The sequence below is a fragment of the Bombina bombina genome, chromosome 1 (genome assembly GCF_027579735.1).
Source record: "Bombina bombina isolate aBomBom1 chromosome 1, aBomBom1.pri, whole genome shotgun sequence".
Classification (NCBI taxonomy): domain Eukaryota; kingdom Metazoa; phylum Chordata; class Amphibia; order Anura; family Bombinatoridae; genus Bombina; species Bombina bombina.
In genome coordinates, this window is record NC_069499.1 from 408,205,527 (window position 1) to 408,226,298 (window position 20,772).

The 20,772-nt window shown below is 40.4% G+C and overlaps 1 protein-coding gene across 1 annotated transcript in view; it reads left to right on the forward strand.

Moving 5' to 3' along the window:
• The window catches only part of GPD2 (glycerol-3-phosphate dehydrogenase 2), a gene marked incomplete in the record, with an annotated part of 636,690 nt that overhangs the window by 157,247 nt on the left and 458,671 nt on the right, over positions 1-20,772 (forward strand). The window contains 1 exon segment of the mRNA XM_053698314.1: positions 18,156-18,280. Coding sequence (XP_053554289.1) covers positions 18,156-18,280 — 125 coding nt within the window.

Genomic DNA, 20,772 nt, shown 5'->3' on the forward strand with positions numbered 1-20,772 from the left:
ACCAATCTGCTTACATTTTTCCGCCTCTGTTTCTTCCAAGGGTGATCCCCAAGGTCATAATGGAACAATCTCATGTGTTTCTGATAGCACCAGCATAGCCTCACAGGTTTTGGTATGCGGATCTTGTCCAGATGTCCAGTTGCCAACCTTGGCCACTTTCTTTAAGGTCAGACCTTCTGTCTCAAGAGCCGTTTTTCCATCAGGATCTCAAATCTCTAAATTTGAAGGTATGGAAATTGAACGCTTAGTTCTTAATCATAGAGGTTTCTTTGACTCAGTGATTAGCACTATGTTACAAGCTCGTAAGTCTGATTCAAGGAAGATTTATTATTGGGTTTGGAAAACCTATATTTCTTTTACAAGATATGATGAGTCCACGTATTTCATCCTTACTTGTGGGATTAAACCTCCTGTTAGCAGGAAGTGGCAAAGAGCACCACAGCAGAGCTGTATATATAGCTCCTCCCTTCCCTCCCGCCCCCAGTCATTCTCTTTGCCTGTGTTAGTGCTAGGAAGAGGTAAAGCGAGGTGTTAGTTTTAGATTCTTCAATCAAGTAGTTTTTTTTTTTTTAAATGGTGCCAGTGAGTACTATTTTCCTCAGGGAAAAATCGTCAGTCTATAACGTCCCAAGAGGAGTGGTGACATTTTTTTTTTTTTTTTTTTATTTGGTCATTGATACTTTGATTCAGGCACATAAGCCTGTTCCTAGAAAGATCTACCATAAGATATGGCGTAAATATCTTTATTGGTGTGAATCCAAGGGCTACTCATGGAGTAGAGTTAGGATTCCCAGAATTCTGTCTTTTCTCCAAGAAGGATTGGAAAAAGGGTTATCAGCAAGTTCCTTAAAGGGACAAATCTCTGCTTTGTCAATTTTACTACACAAACGTTTGGCAGATGTTCCAGACATTCAGTCTTTTTGTCAGGCTCTGACCAGAATCAAGCCTGTGTTTAGACCAATTGCTCCACCCTGGAGTTTGAATTTAGTTCTTAATGTTCTTCAAGGGGTTTGTTTGAACTCATGCATTCCATAGATATCAAGTTATTATCTTGGAAAGTTATGTTTTTGGTTGCTATTTCTTCTGCTCGTAGAGTTTCTGAGCTTTCAGTGTTACAATGTGACTCGCCTTATTTTATCTTTCATTCTGATGAGGTGGTTTTACGTACCAAACCTGGGTTCCTTCCTAAGGTTGTTTCAAATAAGAATATTAATCAGGAAATTGTGGTTCCTTCATTATGTCCTAATCCTTCTTCTAAGAAGGAGCGTCTGTTGCATAACTTGGACGTGGTCCGTGCCCTGAAGTTTTACTTGCAGGCGACTAAAGAATTTCGTCAATCTTCTTCTTTATTTGTTGTTTTTTCTGGAAAGCGTAGGGGCCAGAAAGCTACGGCTACCTCTTTCTTTTTGGCTGAAGAGTATCATCCGTCTGGCATATGAGACTGCTGGACAGCAGCCTCCTGAAAGAATTACGGCTCATTCCACTAGGGCTGTGGCTTCCTCATGGGCATTTAAAAACAATGCTTCTGTTGAACAGATTTGCAAGGCTGCACCTTGGTCTTCTCTTCACACTTTTTCCAAATTTTCCAAATTTGATACTTTTGCTTCTTCTGAGGCTGTTTTTGGGAAAAAGGTTCTTCAAGCAGTGGTGCCTTACGTTTAAGTTCCAGTCTTGTCCCTCCCTTTCATTCGTGTCCTGTAGCTTTGGTATTGTATCCCACAAGTAAGGATGAAATCCGTGGACTCCTCATATCTTGTAAAAGAAAAGGAAATTTATGCTTACCTGATAAATTTATTTCTTTTACGATATGACGAGTCCACGGCCCACCCTGTCATTTCTAAGACAGGTATGTATTTTTTTGTTAAACTTCAGTCACCTCTGCACCTTTGGCTTTTCCTTTCTCTTCCTAACTTCGGTTGAATGACTGGAGGGGGAGGGAGGAGCTATATATACAGCTCTGCTGTGGTGCTCTTTGCCACTTCCTGCTAACAGGAGGTTTAATCCCACAAGTAAGGATGAAATCCGTGGACTCATCATATCGTAAAAGAAATACATTTATCAGGTAAGCATAAATTTCCTTTTCATGGTGTTCCTCTCATAAATTCTCTTGGCATTCTTTTAGAATTCCTAGGAATTTACAGTTTCTTCAGGATGGTTTGGATAAGGGTTTGTCTGCAAATACTTTGAAGGGACAAATCTCTGCTCTTTCTGTCTTACTTCATAGAAAGATTGCTAAACTTCCTGATATTCACTTTTTTGTTCAGGCTTTGGTTCATATCAAACCTGTTATTAAGTCTATTTCTCCTTGTAGTCTCAATTTGGTTTTAAGGATTTTACAGGCTCCTCCTTTTGAGCATGTCCATTCTTTAGATATTAAACTACATCCTTGGAAAGTGTTATTTCTTTTGGCTATCTCTTCTGCTAGAAGAGTTTTAGTTGTCAGCTCTCTCTTGTGAGTCTCCTTATCTGATTTTCCATCATGATAAAATTGTTTTGCAGACTTCGTTTACGTTTTTGCCTAAAGTTGTGAGTACTAACAACATTAATAGGGAAATTGTTGTTCCTTCTTTGTGTCCTAATCCTACGAATTCTCTTGAAAGATATTTACATTCTTTGGATGTGATAACAGCTTTGAAATACTGTGTTGAGGCTACTTAGGATTTCAGAAAGACTTCTAGTCTATTTGCCATTTTCTTTGGTTCCAGGAAAAGTCAGAAAGCCTCTGCCATTTCTTTGGCATCTTGGTTAAAACTTTTGATTCACAAAGCTTATTTGGAGGCGGGGCAGGCTCCGCCTCAGAGAATTGCAGCTCATTCTACTAGATCAGTTGCCACTTCTTTGGCTTTCAAGAATGAAGCTTCAGTTGAGCAGATTTGCAAAGCAGCAACTTGGTTTTATTTGCATAGATTTACTGAATTTTACCATTTTGATGTATTTGCTTCTTCTGAAACAGTCTTTGATTGATAGGTTCTTTAGGAAGCTGTCTCAGTTTGATTCTACTGCCTATGATTTGAGTTTTTTTAAATTTTTAAGAAAACTTTAATTATTTGGATTTAATTTCTCTGTAGAAAAAGCTGTTTTTATTTTTTCCCTCCCTCTCTAGTGACTCTGTAGATTTCCACATCTTGGGTATTATATCCCATACGTCACTAGCTCATGGACTCTTTACATGAAAGAAAACAGAATTTATGCAAGAACTTACCTGATTAATAATTTCTTTCATAGTGGCAAGAGTTCATGAGACTCACCCTATTTTTTGGTGGTTATGATTTTTTTGTATAAAAGCACATTATTTTTTCCGGTTCCCCTTTATGTATGCTTTTTTACTCCTTTTTACATCTCACTATTTGGCTATACGTTAAACTAAGGTATGAGTGTGGTGGGAGGGGTATTTATAGGCATTTTGAGGTTTGGGGAACTTTGCCCCCTCCTGGTAGGAATGTTTTTATTTATTTATTTATAAAAATATTTTACCAGGAAGGATACATTGAGATTTCTCTCATTTTCAAGTATGTCCTGGGATCACAAAACATTGCAATTGATACAATAGGGTACAATAAAATACAAAAACAATAATACACAATATATGCAAAAATTAACATAGAACAGGTAAGAAATATATAATCAACCATGACAGGTGCATTCTGTTTTGAGATATATAGAGAGGGATCTCTTAAAGGATATTAGGCTTGGGGAAGATTTGAAAGTGTGCGGGAGGTCATTCCATAACTGTGGCGCTCTGTAGGAAAAAGAGGATCGAGCTGCTTTCTTTTTGTATTGAGGCAAGCTAAATAATGTGCTGGTACTGGATCGGAGGTTATAGGAGGTGGGAATAGCAGGGCAGAGCATTCTGCTCAGGTAGGGTGGGAGCTTCCCAGAAAGGCTCTTAAACACAAGGCAGGACAGATGGAGGGTGTGTCTGGATTCCAACGACAGCCAGTTTAGTTCTTTTAGCATGTCACAATGGTGGGTCCTGTAGTTACATTGTAGCACAAAGCGGCAGAACGAGTTATACAACGTATTAAGTTTATTAAGGTGAGTTTGCGGTGCAGGTGCGTATACTACGTCCCCATAATCCATGATAGGCATCAGCATTTGCTGTACAATCTTTTCTTTTACTGTAGGGCTGAGGCACGATTTGTTTCTGTATATCTTATACGTCACTAGCTCATGGACTCTTGCCACTATGAAATAAATTAAGTTATCAGCTAAGTTCTTAAATAAATTTTATATATATATATATATATATATATATATATATATATATATAGTATCGGAAAAAAGCAGGCACTCTCCGTTTATGTTCACAAACTTTTCTTTACTTTGTATCCAGTGACGTTTCGAGGTTTCACCCCCGTCCTCAGACTTACTTACAATGTGCTTAAATCATTACAATCCTTATACCCTACTCAATACCCATTTGCATAAACAATTCAATTAATTAATTAGTATGTGTTTTGTATATTCACCTCTTTTCTAGCGGTGTTTACCCGGCGCCCCTATTACGTCATCCTATATGAGACGCCATTCTTTGTCAGGTTCCACCACCGGAAGTCGCCAACCATTTACCGTTGCCAACCCTAGCGTACTTACGTCATTATAGACGTCGCCTGTAGCTAGGGAGCCCATAACCAGTGATCGATTTTTCACCTTAGTAACCCTGTGTAAACAAATAAACAACACAAAAGACTTATATTATAACATCTACTAAATATAAAAACATCATACAGTATGTCATTATCCTTCCCTTCTTTTGCTATACTTGCAATCTATCGAATACATCAAATTTTACTGTTAGTAGCGTTCCTCTTATTATGGGATTTTAATCCTGTATTATTATTAGGGTCTCATATGCCCTACCACATCTTTAGAGGAGCAAATATACTAACAGTACTGCATCATCATTCAGGTGATCACTTTAAATATATCACGAGGAATTAAACACATAGTTAAACACATAGTTAAATACTGATAATCTGAGAAAATAAATGCATTGTTAAAGCTGCTGCTTAACTATGCATTTATTTTCTCAGATTATCAGTATTTAACTATGTGTTTAACTATGTGTTTAATTCCTCGTGATATATTTAAAGTGATCACCTGAATGATGATGGAGTACTGTTAGTATATTTGCTCCTCTAAAGATGTGGTAGGGCATATGAGACCCTAATAATAATACAGGATTCAAATCCCATAATAAGAGGAACGCTACTAACAGTAAAATTTGATGTATTCGATAGATTGCAAGTATAGCAAAAGAAGGGAAGGATAATGACATACTGTATGATGTTTTTTATATTTAGTAGATGTTATAATATAAGTCTTTTGTGTTGTTTATTTGTTTACACAGGGTTACTAAGGTGAAAAATCGATCACTGGTTATGGGCTCCCTAGCTACAGGCGACGTCTATAATGACGCAAGTACGCTAGGGTTGTCAACGGTAAGTGGTTGGCGACTTCCGGTGGTGGAACCTGACAAAGAATGGCGTCTCATATAGGATGACGTAATAGGGGCGCCGGGTAAACACCGCTAGAAGCCGCATGGAAAAGAGGTGAATATACAAAACACATACTAATTAATTAATTGAATTGTTTATGCAAATGGGTATTGAGTAGGGTATAAGGATTGTAATGATTTAAGCACATTGTAAGTAAGTCTGAGGACGGGGGTGAAACCCTGAAACGTCACTAGATACAAAGTAAAGAAAAGTTTGTGAACATAAACGGAGAGTGCCTGCTTTTTTCCGATACTGTCTAAATTTGCTGCTGTGCACCCCAGAATGAAAGTTGAGAGTTCTAAACCTAAAGGAATTGTGTGTATATATATATATATATATATATATATATATATATATATATATATATATATATATATATATATATATATATATATATATATATATAAACACACACACTACCAGCAAAAACAATTATGAATCACTGAAGGCTCAAATGATGATAGCAGTTTTTAGCAATAAAGTATTTTTTAATTAAGGTTTGTACATTTTTTTTTTAGACATAGATATTGCACACTTAATAGACTACATTATAGTGTAAATATAAGTTTTATATGCACTGGGATATTCGCTTTATTGCAGCGGTCTTTAAACGAAAACGCAATATCTCAAAGGTACACCTGTAGTTGCAAACACTGCTGCCATAAAATTACAAATAGCATGTGTACACTCCTAAGCTCCCATCAGCCTACCTAGGTTTACTCTTCAACAAAGGATACAAAGAGAACAATTTAAATTTCATAATATAAATAAATTATTGAACGGAGATGCATGAAGAGTCTTTCTGCGAAACCATCCCGACTCATTTTAACAACTCCATGAAAAATACAGGGTCTCAGTGGGACTCCTTTAGTATCTTGAAATTGAGGGTTAATATCTCCTGAGGGGGATTATTGAACAGGGTTTTTTATTAATCATGTTTGTTATGTGATTCAGTCTGCTAAGGTGTACTGTTAACTGGGCTTGTGGCTTTTGGAACATAACGGCCTTTTGAAGTGACGCTACCTTACAGTCAGGGGGTGCTTTCTTTGGACTGTACGGTTCACCTTGTGACCGGGCGTGTTTACGTTCTGATCTCCCATTTTCCACATTCCTGACTGTGTGGCGACGGAGAATTCTAGTCCGCTGGTATTTGGTTCATAGGAGGTGGTGAGTGCCTAAGCCATTGTGGGTGTCAGGTGCCGTTTCTTTCATGTAATTAGCAAGAGTCCATGAGCTAGTGACGTATGGGATATACATTCCTACCAGTAGGGGCAAAGTTTCCCAAACCTCAAAATGCCTATAAATACACCCCTCACCACACCCACAAATCAGTTTTACAAACTTTGCCTCCCGTGGAGGTGGTGAAGTAAGTTTGTGCTAGATTCTACGTTGATATGCGCTCCGCAACAGGTTGGAGCCCGGTTTTCCTCTCAGCGTGCAGTGAATGTCAGAGGGATGTGAAGAGAGTATTGCCTATTTGAATTCAATGATCTCCTTCTACGGGGTCTATTTCATAGGTTCTCTGTTATCGGTCGTAGAGATTCATCTCTTACCTCCCTTTTCAGATCGACGATATACTCTTATATATACCATTACCTCTACTGATTCTCGTTTCAGTACTGGTTTGGCTTTCTACTACATGTAGATGAGTGTCCTGGGGTAAGTAAGTCTTATTTTTGTGACACTCTAAGCTATGGTTGTGCACTTTTATATAAGGTTCTAAATATTTGTGTTTAAACATTTATTTGCCTTGATTCAGGATGTTCAATATTCCTTATTTCAGACAGTCAGTTTCATTATTTGGGATAATGCATTTGAATAATCATTTTTTTCTTACCTTAAAATTTGAATTTTTTCCCTGTGGGCTGTTAGGCTCGCGGGGGCTGAAAATGCTTCATTTTATTGCGTCTTTCTTGGCGCAGACTTTTTTGGCGCAAAAAATTTTCTTTGTTATTTCCGGCGTCATACTTGTCACCGGAAGTTGCGTCATTTTTTACGCTAAAAGCATTTAGGCGCCAAATAATGTGGGCGTCTTTTTTGGCGCTTAAAAATATGGGCGTCATTATTGTCTCCACATTATTTAAGTCTCATTGTTTATTTGCTTCTGGTTGCTAGAAGCTTGTTCACTGGCATTTTTTCCCATTCCTGAAACTGTCATTTAAGGAATTTGATCAATTTTGCTTTATATGTTGTTTTTTCTATTACATATTGCAAGATGTCTCAGATTGACCCTGAATCAGAAGATACTTCTGGAAAATCGCTGCCTGATGCCTGACCTACCAAAGTTAAGTGTATTTGCTGTAAACTTGTGGTATCTGTTCCTCCAGCTGTTGTTTGTAATGAATGTCATGACAAACTTGTTAATGCAGATAATATTTCCTTTAGTAATGTTACATTACCTGTTGCTGTTCCATCAACATCTAATACTCAGAGTGTTCCTGTTAACATAAGAGATTTTGTTTCTAAATCCATTAAGAAGGCTATGTCTGTTATTCCTCCTTCTAGTAAACGTAAAAGGTCTTTTAAAACTTCTCATTTTTCAGATGAATTTTTAAATGAACATCATCATTCTGATTCTGATAATGATTCCTCTGGTTCAGAGGTTTCTGTTTCAGAGGTTGATGCTGATAAATCTTCATATTTATTCAAAATGGAATTTATTCATTCTTTACTTAAAAAAGTTTTAATTGCATTAGAAATAGAGGATTCTGGTCCTCTTGATACTAAATCTAAACATTTAAATAAGGTTTTTAAATCTCCTGTAGTTATTCTAGAAGTCTTTCCTGTCCCTGATGCTATTTCTGAAGTAATTTCCAGGGAATGGAATAATTTGGGTAATTTATTTACTCCTTCTAAACGTTTTAAGCAATTATATCCTGTGCCATCTGACATATTAGAGTTTTGGGACAAAATCCCTAAGGTTGATGGGGCTATTTCTACTCTTGCTAAACGTACTACTATTCCTACGGCAGATAGTACTTCCTTTAAGGATCCTTTAGATAGGAAAATTGAATCCTTTCTAAGAAAAGCTTACTTATGTTCAGGTAATCTTCTTAGACCTGCTATATCTTTAGCGGATGTTGCTGCAGCTTCAACTTTTTGGTTAGAAGCTTTAGCGCAACAAGTAACAGGTCATAATTCTCATAGCATTGTTAATCTTCTTCAACATGCTAATAATTTTATCTGTGATGCCATCTTTGATATCATTAGGGTTGATGTCAGGTATATGTCTCTAGCTATTTTAGCTAGAAGAGCTTTATGGCTTAAAACTTGGAATGCTGATATGTCTTCTAAGTCAACTTTGCTTTCCCTTTCTTTCCAGGGTAATAAATTATTTGGTTCACAGTTGGATTCTATTATTTCAACTGTTACTGGGGGGAAAGGAACTTTTTTACCACAGGATAAAAAATCTAAAGGTAAATTTAGGTCTAATAATCGTTTTCGTTCCTTTCGTCACAATAAGGAACAAAAGCCTGATCCTTCCCCTACAGGAGCGGTATCAGTTTGGAAACCATCTCCAGTCTGGAATAAATCCAAGCCTTTTAGAAAGCCAAAGCCAGCTCCCAAGTCAACATGAAGGTGCGGCCCTCATTCCAGCCCAGCTGGTAGGGGGCAGATTACGATTTTTCAAAGAAATTTGGATCAATTCGATTCACAATCTTTGGATTCAGAACATTGGTTCCGAAGGGTACAGAATAGGCTTCAAGATAAGGCCTCCTGCAAGAAGATTTTTTCTTTCCCGTGTCCCAGTAAATCCAGTGAAGGCTCAAGCATTTCTGAAATGTGTTTCAGATCTAGAGTTGGCTGGAGTAATTATGCCAGTTCCAGTTCTGGAACAGGGGCTGGGGTTTTACTCAAATCTCTTCATTGTACCAAAAAAGGAGAATTCCTTCAGACCAGTTCTGGATTTAAAAATATTGAATCATTATGTAAGGATACCAACATTCAAAATGGTAACTATAAGGACTATTCTGCCTTTTGTTCAGCAAGGGCATTATATGTCCACAATAGATTTACAGGATGCATATCTGCATATTCCGATTCATCCAGATCACTATCAGTTTCTGAGATTCTCTTTCCTAGACAAGCATTACCAGTTTGTGGATCTGCCGTTTGGCCTAGCAACAGCTCCAAGGATTTTTAAGGTTCTCGGTGCCCTTCTGTCTGTAATCAGAGAACAGGGTATTGTGGTATTTCCTTATTTGGACGATATCTTGGTACTTGCTCAGTCTTCACATTTAGCAGAATCTCTTACGAAACAACTTGTATTGTTTCTTCAAGAACATGGTTGGAGTATCAATTTACCAAAAAGTTCATTGATTCCTCAGACAAGGGTAACTTTTTTAGGTTTCCAGATAGATTCAGTGTCCATGACTCTGTCTCTGACAGACAAGAGACGTCTGAAATTGGTTTCAGCTTGTCGAAACCTTCAGTCTCAATCATTCCCTTTGGTAGCCTTATGCATGGAAATTCTAGGTCTTATGACTGCTGCATCGGACGCGATCCCCTTTCCTCGTTTTCACATGCGACCTCTTCAGCTTTGTATGCTGAACCAGTGGTGCAGGGATTATACAAAGATATCTCAATTGATATCTTTAAAACCGATTGTACGACACTCTCTGACGTGGTGGACAGACCACCATCGTTTAGTTCACGGGGCTTCTTTTGTTCTTCCAACCTGGACTGTGATTTCAACAGATGCAAGTCTGACAGGTTGGGGAGCTGTTTGGGGGTCTCTGACAGCACAAGGGGTTTGGGAATCTCAGGAGGTGAGATTACCGATCAATATTTTGGAACTCCGTGCAATTTTCAGAGCTCTTCAGTAATGGCCTCTTCTAAAGAGAGAGTCGTTCATTTGTTTTCAGACTGACAATGTCACGACTGTGGCATATGTCAATCATCAAGGAGGGACTCACAGTCCTCTGGCTATGAAAGAAGTATCTCGAATATTGGTATGGGCGGAATCCAGCTCCTGTCTAATTTCTGCGGTCCATATCCCAGGTATAGACAATTGGGAAGCAGATTATCTCAGTCGCCAAACGTTACATCCGGGCGAATGGTCTCTTCACCCAGAGGTATTTCTTCAGATTGTTCAAATGTGGGGACTTCCAGAAATAGATCTGATGGCTTCTCATCTAAACAAGAAACTTCCCAGGTATCTGTCCAGATCCAGGGATCCTCAGGCGGAGGCAGTGGATGCATTGTCACTTCCTTGGAAGTATCATCCTGCCTATATCTTTCCGCCTCTAGTTCTTCTTCCAAGAGTAATTTCCAAGATTCTAAAGGAGTGCTTGTTTGTTCTGATGGTGGCTCCAGCATGGTCTCACAGGTTTTGGTATGCGGATCTTGTCCGGATGGCCACTTGCCAACCGTGGACTCTTCCGTTAAGACCAGACCTTCTATCGCAAGGTCATTTTTTCCATCAGGATCTCAAATCCTTAAATTTGAAGGTATGGAGATTGAACGCTTGATTCTCAGTCATAGAGGTTTCTCTGTCTCTGTGATTAATACTATGTTACAGGCTCGTAAATCTGTATCTAGAAAGATATATTATCGAGTCTGTAAGATTTACATTTCTTGGTGTCTTTCTCATCATTTTTCTTGGCATTCTTTTAGAATTCCTAGAATTTTTCAGTTTCTTCAGGATGGTTTGGATAAAGGTTTGTCTGCAAGTTCCTTGAAAGGACAAATCTCTGCTCTTTCTGTTCTTTTTCACAGAAAGAGTGCTAGTCTTCCTGATATTCATTGTTTTGTACAAGCTTTGGTTCGTATATAACCTGTTATTAAGTCAATTTCTCCTCCTTGGAGTTTGAATTTGGTTCTGGGGGCTCTTCAAGCTCCTCCGTTTGAACCTATGCATTCGCTGGAAATTAAATTACTTTCTTGGAAAGTTTTGTTTCTTTTGGCCATCTCTTCTGCTAGAAGAGTTTCTGAATTATCTGCTCTTTCTTGTGAGTCTCCTTTTCTGATTTTTCATCAGGATAAGGCGGTGTTGCAAACTTCTTTTAAATTTTTACCTAAGGTTGTGAATTCTAACAACATTAGTAGAGAAATTGTGGTTCCTTCATTGTGTCCTAATCCTAAGAATTCTAATGAAAGATCGTTGCATTCTTTGAATGTAGTTAGAGCTTTGAAATATTATGTTGAAGCTACTAAAAATTTCCGAAAGACTTCTAGTCTATTTGTTATCTTTTCCGGTTCTAGGAAAGGTCATAAGGCCTTTGCCATTTCTTTGGCGTCTTGGTTAAAGTCTTTGATTCATCATGCTTATGTCGAGTCGGGTAAAACTCCGCCTCAAAGGATTACAGCTCATTCTACTAGGTCAGTTTCTACTTCCTGGGCGTTTAGGAATGAAGCTTCGGTTGATCAGATTTGCAAAGCAGCAACTTGGTCTTCTTTGCATACTTTTACTAAATTCTACCATTTTGATGTGTTTTCTTCTTCTGAAGCAGTTTTTGGTAGAAAAGTACTTCAGGCAGCTGTTTCAGTTTGATCCTTCTGCTTATAATTTCAGTTTTTTTCATTATAAGATTTAAACTTTATTTTGGGTGTGGATTATTTTCAGCGGAATTGGCTGTCTTTATTTTATCCCTCCCTCTCTAGTGACTCTTGTGTGGAAGATCCACATCTTGGGGTATTCATTATCCCATACGTCACTAGCTCATGGACTCTTGCTAATTACATGAAAGAAAACATAATTTATGTAAGAACTTACCTGATAAATTCATTTCTTTCATATTAGCAAGAGTCCATGAGGCCCACCCTTTTTTGTGGTGGTTATGATTTTTTTGTATAAAGCACAATTATTCCAATTCCTTATTTTTTATGCTTTTGCACTTTTGTCTTATCACCCCACTTCTTGGCTATGCGTTAAACTGATTTGTGGGTGTGGTGAGGGGTGTATTTATAGGCATTTTGAGGTTTGGGAAACTTTGCCCCTCCTGGTAGGAATGTATATCCCATACGTCACTAGCTCATGGACTCTTGCTAATATGAAAGAAATTAATTTATCAGGTAAGTTCTTACATAAATTATGTTTTTAAACTATATTTAGTAAGGGTGTTGAAAATAATCGGCACAACGATGCATCACAATGCAGCCTTTAACGTTGCTGCATCGATGCAGTGAAGAGCCAAATCGATTCACGCAACGTCACGTGACCCCTCCTCCAGACCGACACCAGAGGCAAGGGGATATACAGTGATCCTTAGTTGCAGGCCCCAGAAGAATAGCTGACTTATGCAACTGGCACAAAACAAGCCAGCCAATCAGGGAGGTGAAATGGTAGCTGCAGTTGTAGGATTAATCTGAACCGATGATCCCAGGACAGAGCCGGCGGGACCGGAGCCAGTAGGTAATACTTATACAGTGTGTCCTTGCGGGACTATAGATACAGTACTGAGATTGCAGTGGGAGGGAGTGGTCAGTGTGAAAAGGGATACACACAGGCAATGGGGCTGCCGCGATGAGACGTTTGTGGGGTCCTAGGGGTGTTAGCTGGTTTGCTCGTGGCTGTGATTACTGTGCACCGATATGACAAATGGAAGCTGGGCGGGGGCCGTTATCCTTCACTGCTCTCCATGTTGGAGAACTCCTCCTCCAATCCTACACATTACAAAATGCCCAGGCCTTGTGTGCCCCCCTAAATTCACCCACAGTGCCATGTCTGCTGACCATATGCCCTCTAGGGTCTCTAGTTACAATAAGACAGGGAGTGTCCCAGGCCATTTACACGTCCTAGATATCCCTTTTCTACAATACGTGAGGAGAGTGATGGTCTTCATGAGCAAGTACATTAAAAAGACAGGTTTTCTGGGAACATACAATAGAAAGATCAAGTAAGAGCAGGGTCCTTACACTCTGTATAGTAAAAGGGATATACCAGGCATGTACAGTGGGATGACTCTCCAGCAGCACATGTATATCGATTGGCTTTAGGACAATACAGTGAAAAGAGGGTCTTCTGGATGCGTACTAACAGAAGGAGTGTCTCTGGTTATGTACATTAAATAGAGGGGTCTTCAAAATGTGTAGTTAGGGATGGTCTCCAGGAGATGTCTGCAGAAAATGTATAGTTAAAGAAGAGTTTAAGGTATTTTAACTGTGCAATGCTCATTGCTTATCTGCAAAAAATAGGGTCAGAGTGTACTTTAGCAATATAATGGAGGAAGAGATTTAAAGGGACAGTAAAGTCAAATTTTTAATATTCATGATTAAGACAGAGCAGTTCCTGCTATGTTTGCATTGCAGTCCATAGTAGATGACACCCTGACCATCAAATTGCAGCTATCGTGTGTGTGTGTGTGTGTGTATGTGTATGTGCATATATATATATATATATATATATATATATATATATATATAAATATATATATATATATATATATATATATATATATATAATATGGAATAGAACAAGTTCATGAAAATCATGGGCAGTAATCGTGATGCATTGCGATGCATCGCAGAAATGAATCGAATCAAATCGTTGACAGGATAATCGAATCGTGAGACCAGTGAAGATGCACACACCTAATATTTAGTCCATGTTTTGGTATCCTTTATCCAGTTATGGAGGGTGCTGATGTTGAGATTGTTTCTGATTCTGATTCTTCGTCCTGTGACGAATGTGAATTGTCCCCATTGACTTGGGGGTTCAAGGGACTGCTGAGCCATCCGCCTCGAGGGGCCCTGTCCTCTTGGAGGCGAGCTCCCTAGCACTGCCTACTACTACACATGTGGGTAACCCAGGTTATGTTTTTTCCTCCTCAGAGGTTGTAGCATGTTTTCACTTTTACATGCTTTTGGCGCTTGCGCGTTTTCAAAGTCCAGATGTTTATTTGTGATTGTGTTTGTGCCCGATTGCCCCATGTCTCTCGGCCACAGGAGGGCATGTGTAGTTCCCTGCGAGTGTAACTGTTCCTGAGTGTTGTGCCTTTAGTTACAGGCTGGCTCGCCTTCGTGTTCTACTCAGACACGTTTTTGAGCTGTTTGGGGACCCTATTCTTCTCAGTTATGGGACTCATCAGTTTTCTCCTTCGAATGGCTCACCTCGTTAGACATAGGGGGGGATGAAGTAATCTCCTTTTAAGTCTTGTTATCGAGATCCTTCCCAGTTTTGTTGGAAGAACAGGGATTCCGTTAGGCTGGTCCTGCAGATCTTTCTGTTCTTCTTGGGCGTTAACCCTCGGGTTGCCTGTCATTTTTTTTTATCCGGTTAGGATGAATTTTATTTTTATTTTTCATACTATGTTTCCTGCAGGAACTTTCTCTGGGTCGATACTCGCCGTTTGCTTCTACGGAAGTTGTTCGGGACACGTTAGTCCCATGTTTGTCTGTTTTTTTCTTCCTCCCTCTCTGAGTGCAGATTTAGCCTGCTTGGCAGTTATGACCCTGGTTGCAGGCTGTTCCTGCTTGGGTTCAGATCTTCTGTCTCGTGGCTTATTCAGACACGTGGCGCCTATTATACCTTGCTGGTCAGGTTGGTGTTCCGAGTGCTCTTAACATTTTTATGTTTCTTGTTATTTGTTTTACACGTTTCAGCTAAGCATTCTCAAGAGGACTTGCGGGTCCATACGGCTCTCGGGATTGTTTCAATCCTAAATATCCTTCTCTCTGGTGACTGGGTAAGTGAATTTTGCTGCGTCACTCTCTGTTGCTTCCGATGCCCTCGGAACCTAGAGTATTCCTTCCCACGTGGTGGGAAAATTAGAGGGTTTAGCACCTCTTTTCCGCTGGTCGGGGCGGTGTTGCTTTCCTTTTTGGACTTGTTCCTTTAGTGGTTCTTCATTGAGACCTCTTGGATGTTGTCCGTTTCTCCTTGTGGATGGGTCACCTTCGGGGTACTTGGATTGGTTGTTCCTTTTTCGGGACTTAAGACAGTGAGGTCTTTTTGGGTTCTGGTTAAGGGTCCTTTCCCTGGTGTTGGTAATGCTCTGCATCTCCTTCTTGGGATAGTAGAGGTCCTAGTGGTTTTCTACTCATATGGATCAGGTATTTCCATCTAGGTGGCATCCAAACTCATGTTTTACTGTCCTCTGACTTCGAATCTGAGGTAATTTGGAGGCTTGATGTTGCTCTGTTCGGGTGACTTGTCCTCACTGTTCCCCTTGTGTCTGGAGATCGTGGCTACCTGGACAGCTAGCTCAGCACACTAAACGGTTTATGGCTACTCTCTACTGTTGCAGAACCGAGGGTTGCTAGTTCGATCCCCGGCGAGGTCTTCTCAGCCTTTCCTCCTTTCGAGGTTGATAAAATGAGCAGCGCCTTGTGTCCCTTAAGGGGCATTAGCCGCACTTTTAAAGCACAATCATGTTAATGTTGCTTGAACGCCTGTTAGCTCTAGTGTCCTTTTATGGCCCTGGCTCTTTGGAGTGTTGGGCTCCTGTAAGGGGTGGTCTCTTCCCTTTGGGTCGGGACTTGCAAGGGCTTCTTGCTCTTGTTATCCGGGTTATTCTGGATTTTTCCCTGGGAGGTCTGTTGTTTGATATCAGACGAGGGATTTATGTTCCTGGAAGATTGTTTAATCTAAACATTTGTGGTGCCCAGGCTTCTTGTCATGATCTTCCGGTGGGCGAGGGTTTTACTCTGTGTTTTCTCTTTGTGGATCCCGCTGTGGGATGTTACTGGACCTTATGATCCTTAGACTGGCCTGGGGGTTACAGTTTCCGGGGTACATGGGCTTAGCTCTTGTTCTGGCTGTTCTATTTTACAACTTGGCCAGATTTACTGAGAGCAGGGTCTCCTTGGGGATTGTCTTGTGCCGGACGATACGGTTCCCTTGGGACAGCCAACTAACGTGACCTGATGGTGGGCTTTCCTGCCTAGCAAACGGAAGGTTTGCGGTTGCTCAGCTGTCACTTTTGGGCCTGGTATGTGTGCTAGCACGAATGTGTTTTAAGGGGTTCTTCCATGTTCGTCAGTGACGTGGTCTTGTGTCCTATCGGTTCTTCCTATGACTTCCTGTCTTATGGGCAGGTGTTTATCGACGCTCTCCTCTTTAGGGGGCTCGGTGTCTTCCTTACGGAGGTGGGGTTCCTTTTTTAGGGGCATCTCCTGTGTTCAGGAGGTTGGAGCATATGTTTTATCTGGTTTAGGGATTTGTCTACTCATTGAGTTGATCCTTTTCATCTTGGGACCTGCTTGCTCCGCATTGAGACTTACTTGGGTGGCTTTCTAGATCCCTTGGGTCTGTCGCCTGCTCGATTGTCTTTAGATTGATGTGGCTGTGTCCATTCTTCTGCCCTTTTGGCTGCTGGTCTTGGGGTTCCTTTCGGTTCCCTTGCTTTCAGATCTGCCGCTGCTTGGGCTGGTCTGGCTAGGGTAAGATCTGAGATCTGTTGTTCATTCTCAGGTCTTGTGGTTGACTGTGGACCTTTTTTAAAGGTTCTGTGTATCTCCCCCTTTGTGATCTGTGAGTAGGCTTGGCGGCCTGGATTGCCTTGAGACTGTCCTCCGTCTTGGAGGTTGAGCAATCTGCTATTTCATTTGGCCGCTTCTTCCTTACGGATAGTGTTTTCTCCCTGTCTTCCTACGGATGGCAGCATTTTACTGGACTCAGATGTTTATTCTGAGTTTGCTACTTATAATTTTCTGTTTGCTTAGTCTCTGAGGACTTTGACTTTTGACGTTTTGAGGACTTTGTCTTCAGCTGTCTTTTTTGGTGCTTTTGCGCGATGTTTGTGAGATGTTTATTCTCCTTGATGATGCCTGGTTGCTCCTTGTGGGTTGGGCGTCGTCGCCTCTTGTTCTCGGGATCCATTCGGGTCTCTGTGGACTTGGCTTTCCTTTGACAGGAGTTTATCCTTTATGGGTTTTGCTGTACCTTTTGGGTATCCCTTTGGCTTACCCTTGTCCTCTCCCTTTTGGGGATTTTGGTACTGTACTAGAAAGGGTTGTGTGGGGACCGACTGCTGGGCGACGGTTCTCCTGGAGGAGTGTTGGCTCAGTGAGTCTGCTTGCGGTCTCTAGTTAGGCTTTTGCACTATTTGCGGGTCAGTGTCCTTGGGGCCTTTTGCTTCTAGTTTTTTTGCCCGGTTCGGACCAAGTGGGGTTTGGTTAGGTTGTGGGTTTTTCAGGCCTGGTGTCCTCAGAATGGGACGCCTACTGTACCCTCCCGTTTTTGCATTCTGTGTCCTATGTCCTCTATAGCTTGGGTATTGTTTTCCCAAAAGTAATGAATGCAGCTGTGGACTCTTTCCATTTATGAAGAAAAACTTAAATTATGCTTACCTGATAATTTTCTTTTCTTCAGATGGAAAGAGTCCACAGCTCCCCACGCATATTTTTTCTGTGGGACATTTTTATTTTTTATACTTCTGGCACCTTTTCACCCTGGTATTTCTTCTACTGTTCCTTGTTCCTCGGCAGAATGACTGGGGGATGAGGGAAGTGGGAGGAGTATTTAAGCCTTTGGCTGGGGTGTCTTTGCCTCCTCCTGGTGGCCAGGTTCTTATTTCCCAAAAGTAATGAATGCACTTGTGGATTTTTTCCGTCTGAAGAAAAGAAAATGATCAGGTAAGCATAATTTAAGTTTTATCTGTATTATGAGTTTAATTTTGGCTTTCTAGTCCCCTTAAGATAGTTATTTTATGATCAATTACATTTTTTTTATCAATTTTGTTTTATGAGAATCAAACATTGTTTTGTTAATCATAGGATTGAAAACTTCCCTGATTGAAAGAGATGACTTCTCTTCAGGAACTAGCAGTAGAAGCACTAAATTAATCCATGGTGGCGTGAGATACCTACAAAAAGCCATAATGAAGCTTGATATTGAACAGGTAATTAGGACTGAGATGTTTTAATTATTTAATTTGAGCTGCTAGATGACTTGCAATTAACTAATGTTTTGGGGATCAATATATGTTAGTATGTCTCTGTTAAAATCTTTTGTTGCACTATTTATTTAAATGTTGTCACTCAAAAGAACAGCTACGATAAGTTCCTCGGAGATTGCAAGGAAGTCCCCAGCCAAAAGGCCTGCAGAACAACCCTGAGTTCTAGCTATTTTGAACTGGCAAGCTCACATCAGCAGAAGATAAGTTTGATTTCCTGCTAAGGGGGCGATTTATCAAGCTGAGGCGGACAGGGGCGCACATACGCACCCCTGTCCACCACAGCTCGCCTCTGGCAGGCTGAATTAGAAAGAAAACAAAATGTATGCTTACCTGATAAATGTATTTATTTCTTGACACAATGAGTCCACGGCCCACCCTGTTACTTAGACAGGTTGTTAGTATTTTATAGTATTCTATAAACTTCAGACACCTCTGCACCTTGTCGCGTCCTTTCTCTCCTTTACTCCGGTCGAATGACTGGGGTGGGAGGAAAGGGAGGTGATATTTAACAGCTTTGCTGTGGTGCTCTTTGCCGCCTCCTGCTGGGCAGGAGTGATATTCCCAACAGTAATTAATAATGATGATCCATGGACTCATCGTGTCAAGAAAGAAAGAAATTTATCACGTAAGCATAAATTTTGTTTTTTCCACTGCCCCCTGTTTTTTATGGATACCATAGCCAATGCTGTAAGTCATATTACTATACGACTATGGATGCGCTTCATGAACGAGTTCTGGTAACGTGCATCCAGTGCGCATGTGCAGTGCATTTGTGACGTCGCACACTACCGCTTCACTCCATAATGCTGACAGTTCTCAGATGCATTGTTACCATCAAACTGCTTTAGTAAGTATTGTTTTTTAAGAGCTTCAGTTAGAGGAATTTCTTTCATGTAATTGGCAAGAGTCCATGAGATAGTGACGTATGGGATATACAATCCTACCAGGTGGGGCAAAGTTTCCTAAACCTCAAAATGCCTATAAATACACCCCTCACCACACCCACAATTCAGCTTTACAAACTTTGCCTCCTATGGAGGTGGTGAAGTAAGTTTGTGCTAAGATTTCTACGTTGATATGCGCTTCTCAGCATTGTTGAAGCCCGATTCCTCTCAGAGTACAGCGAATGTCAGAGGGACGTGAAGGGAGTATCACTTATTGAATACAATGATTTCCCTAACGGGGGTCTATTTCATAGGTTCTCTGTTATCAGTCGTAGAGATTCATCTCCTACCTCCCTTTTCAGATCGACGATATACTCTCAATTTACCATTACCTCTACTGATAACTGTTTCGGTACTGGTTTGGCTATCTGCTATATGTGGATGGGTGTCTTTTGGTAAGTATGTTTTTTATTACTTAAGGCACCCCAGCTATGGTTTGGCACTTTATGCATTTATATAAAGTTCTAAATATATGTATTGTACTTATATTTGCCATGAGTCAGGTTCATGTATTTCCTTCTGCAGACTGTCAGTTTCATATTTGGGGAAAATAAACATTTGAAGAAATTTGCGGGCGGTATTAGGCCCGCGGGTGCGCCAAATGCTAGACTTTATTGCGTCATTTGTGGCGCAAGAATTTTTTGGCGCGAAGAATACGTCTGTGACGCAACTTCGTCATTTCCGGTTATTGTTGGCGCCAAAAAATTTTCAGGTACGTTGTGTGTCTGTCAAATTAGGTTAAGTATTGCTATTGTCAGATTAATCCTGATTACGATATAGCTAAGTAAGAGGTATAATGGTTGCATATGTAAATACAGGTGTTGTGGCAGCACTGAATTTTGCAGTGTCTGATGCAGAGTCTCTGGCAGATAGTGCTATATCAACAGTCTTAGTATGTACATGTGATCGTGAGTTTCACAAACAGAAAGTATCAGTTCGCAGATAGCATATAACAGTAAACAAAGGAGAGAGTATAAGACAGTTCAATATTCAGTTATAATATGTAAACGGTAAGTATGGCACAGGGATGCAGTGGTTCAACATGCAAGGTATATACAACCTGATTCTGAGTAGCATGTATCGAAGGTGTCCCAAAGAAATCCCTGCTGTATGACCATTAAGGGGAAACAGGAAGCACTCCTCTGTGTTTGCTCTCCTGAGAGCGCGTTGTTTGAAAGCGTCTTGTGCCGATGACGTCAGTGGCTGAGAGAAAGAACGGAGGAATCAGCTGAGATGCGATGCGTGCAGCAGGCACGATACAAGGAGGTAATTGCGGATATTCTTTACACCTAGAAAAGTGGTCTTAAGACAAGCTGAAACTTGATTGTAATAGTAGCACGGCTGTACTGCGTAGTACCAAATTAAACCAACAATGAGCATTGGTAGGTGGGGGCTTAAATACCTATTGAAGGAGTGGCTAACGTTAAAGTTACAGAATAATAGAAAGGACCTGACAGCGTCATACTTGGCGCCAAACTATTTCATTATTTT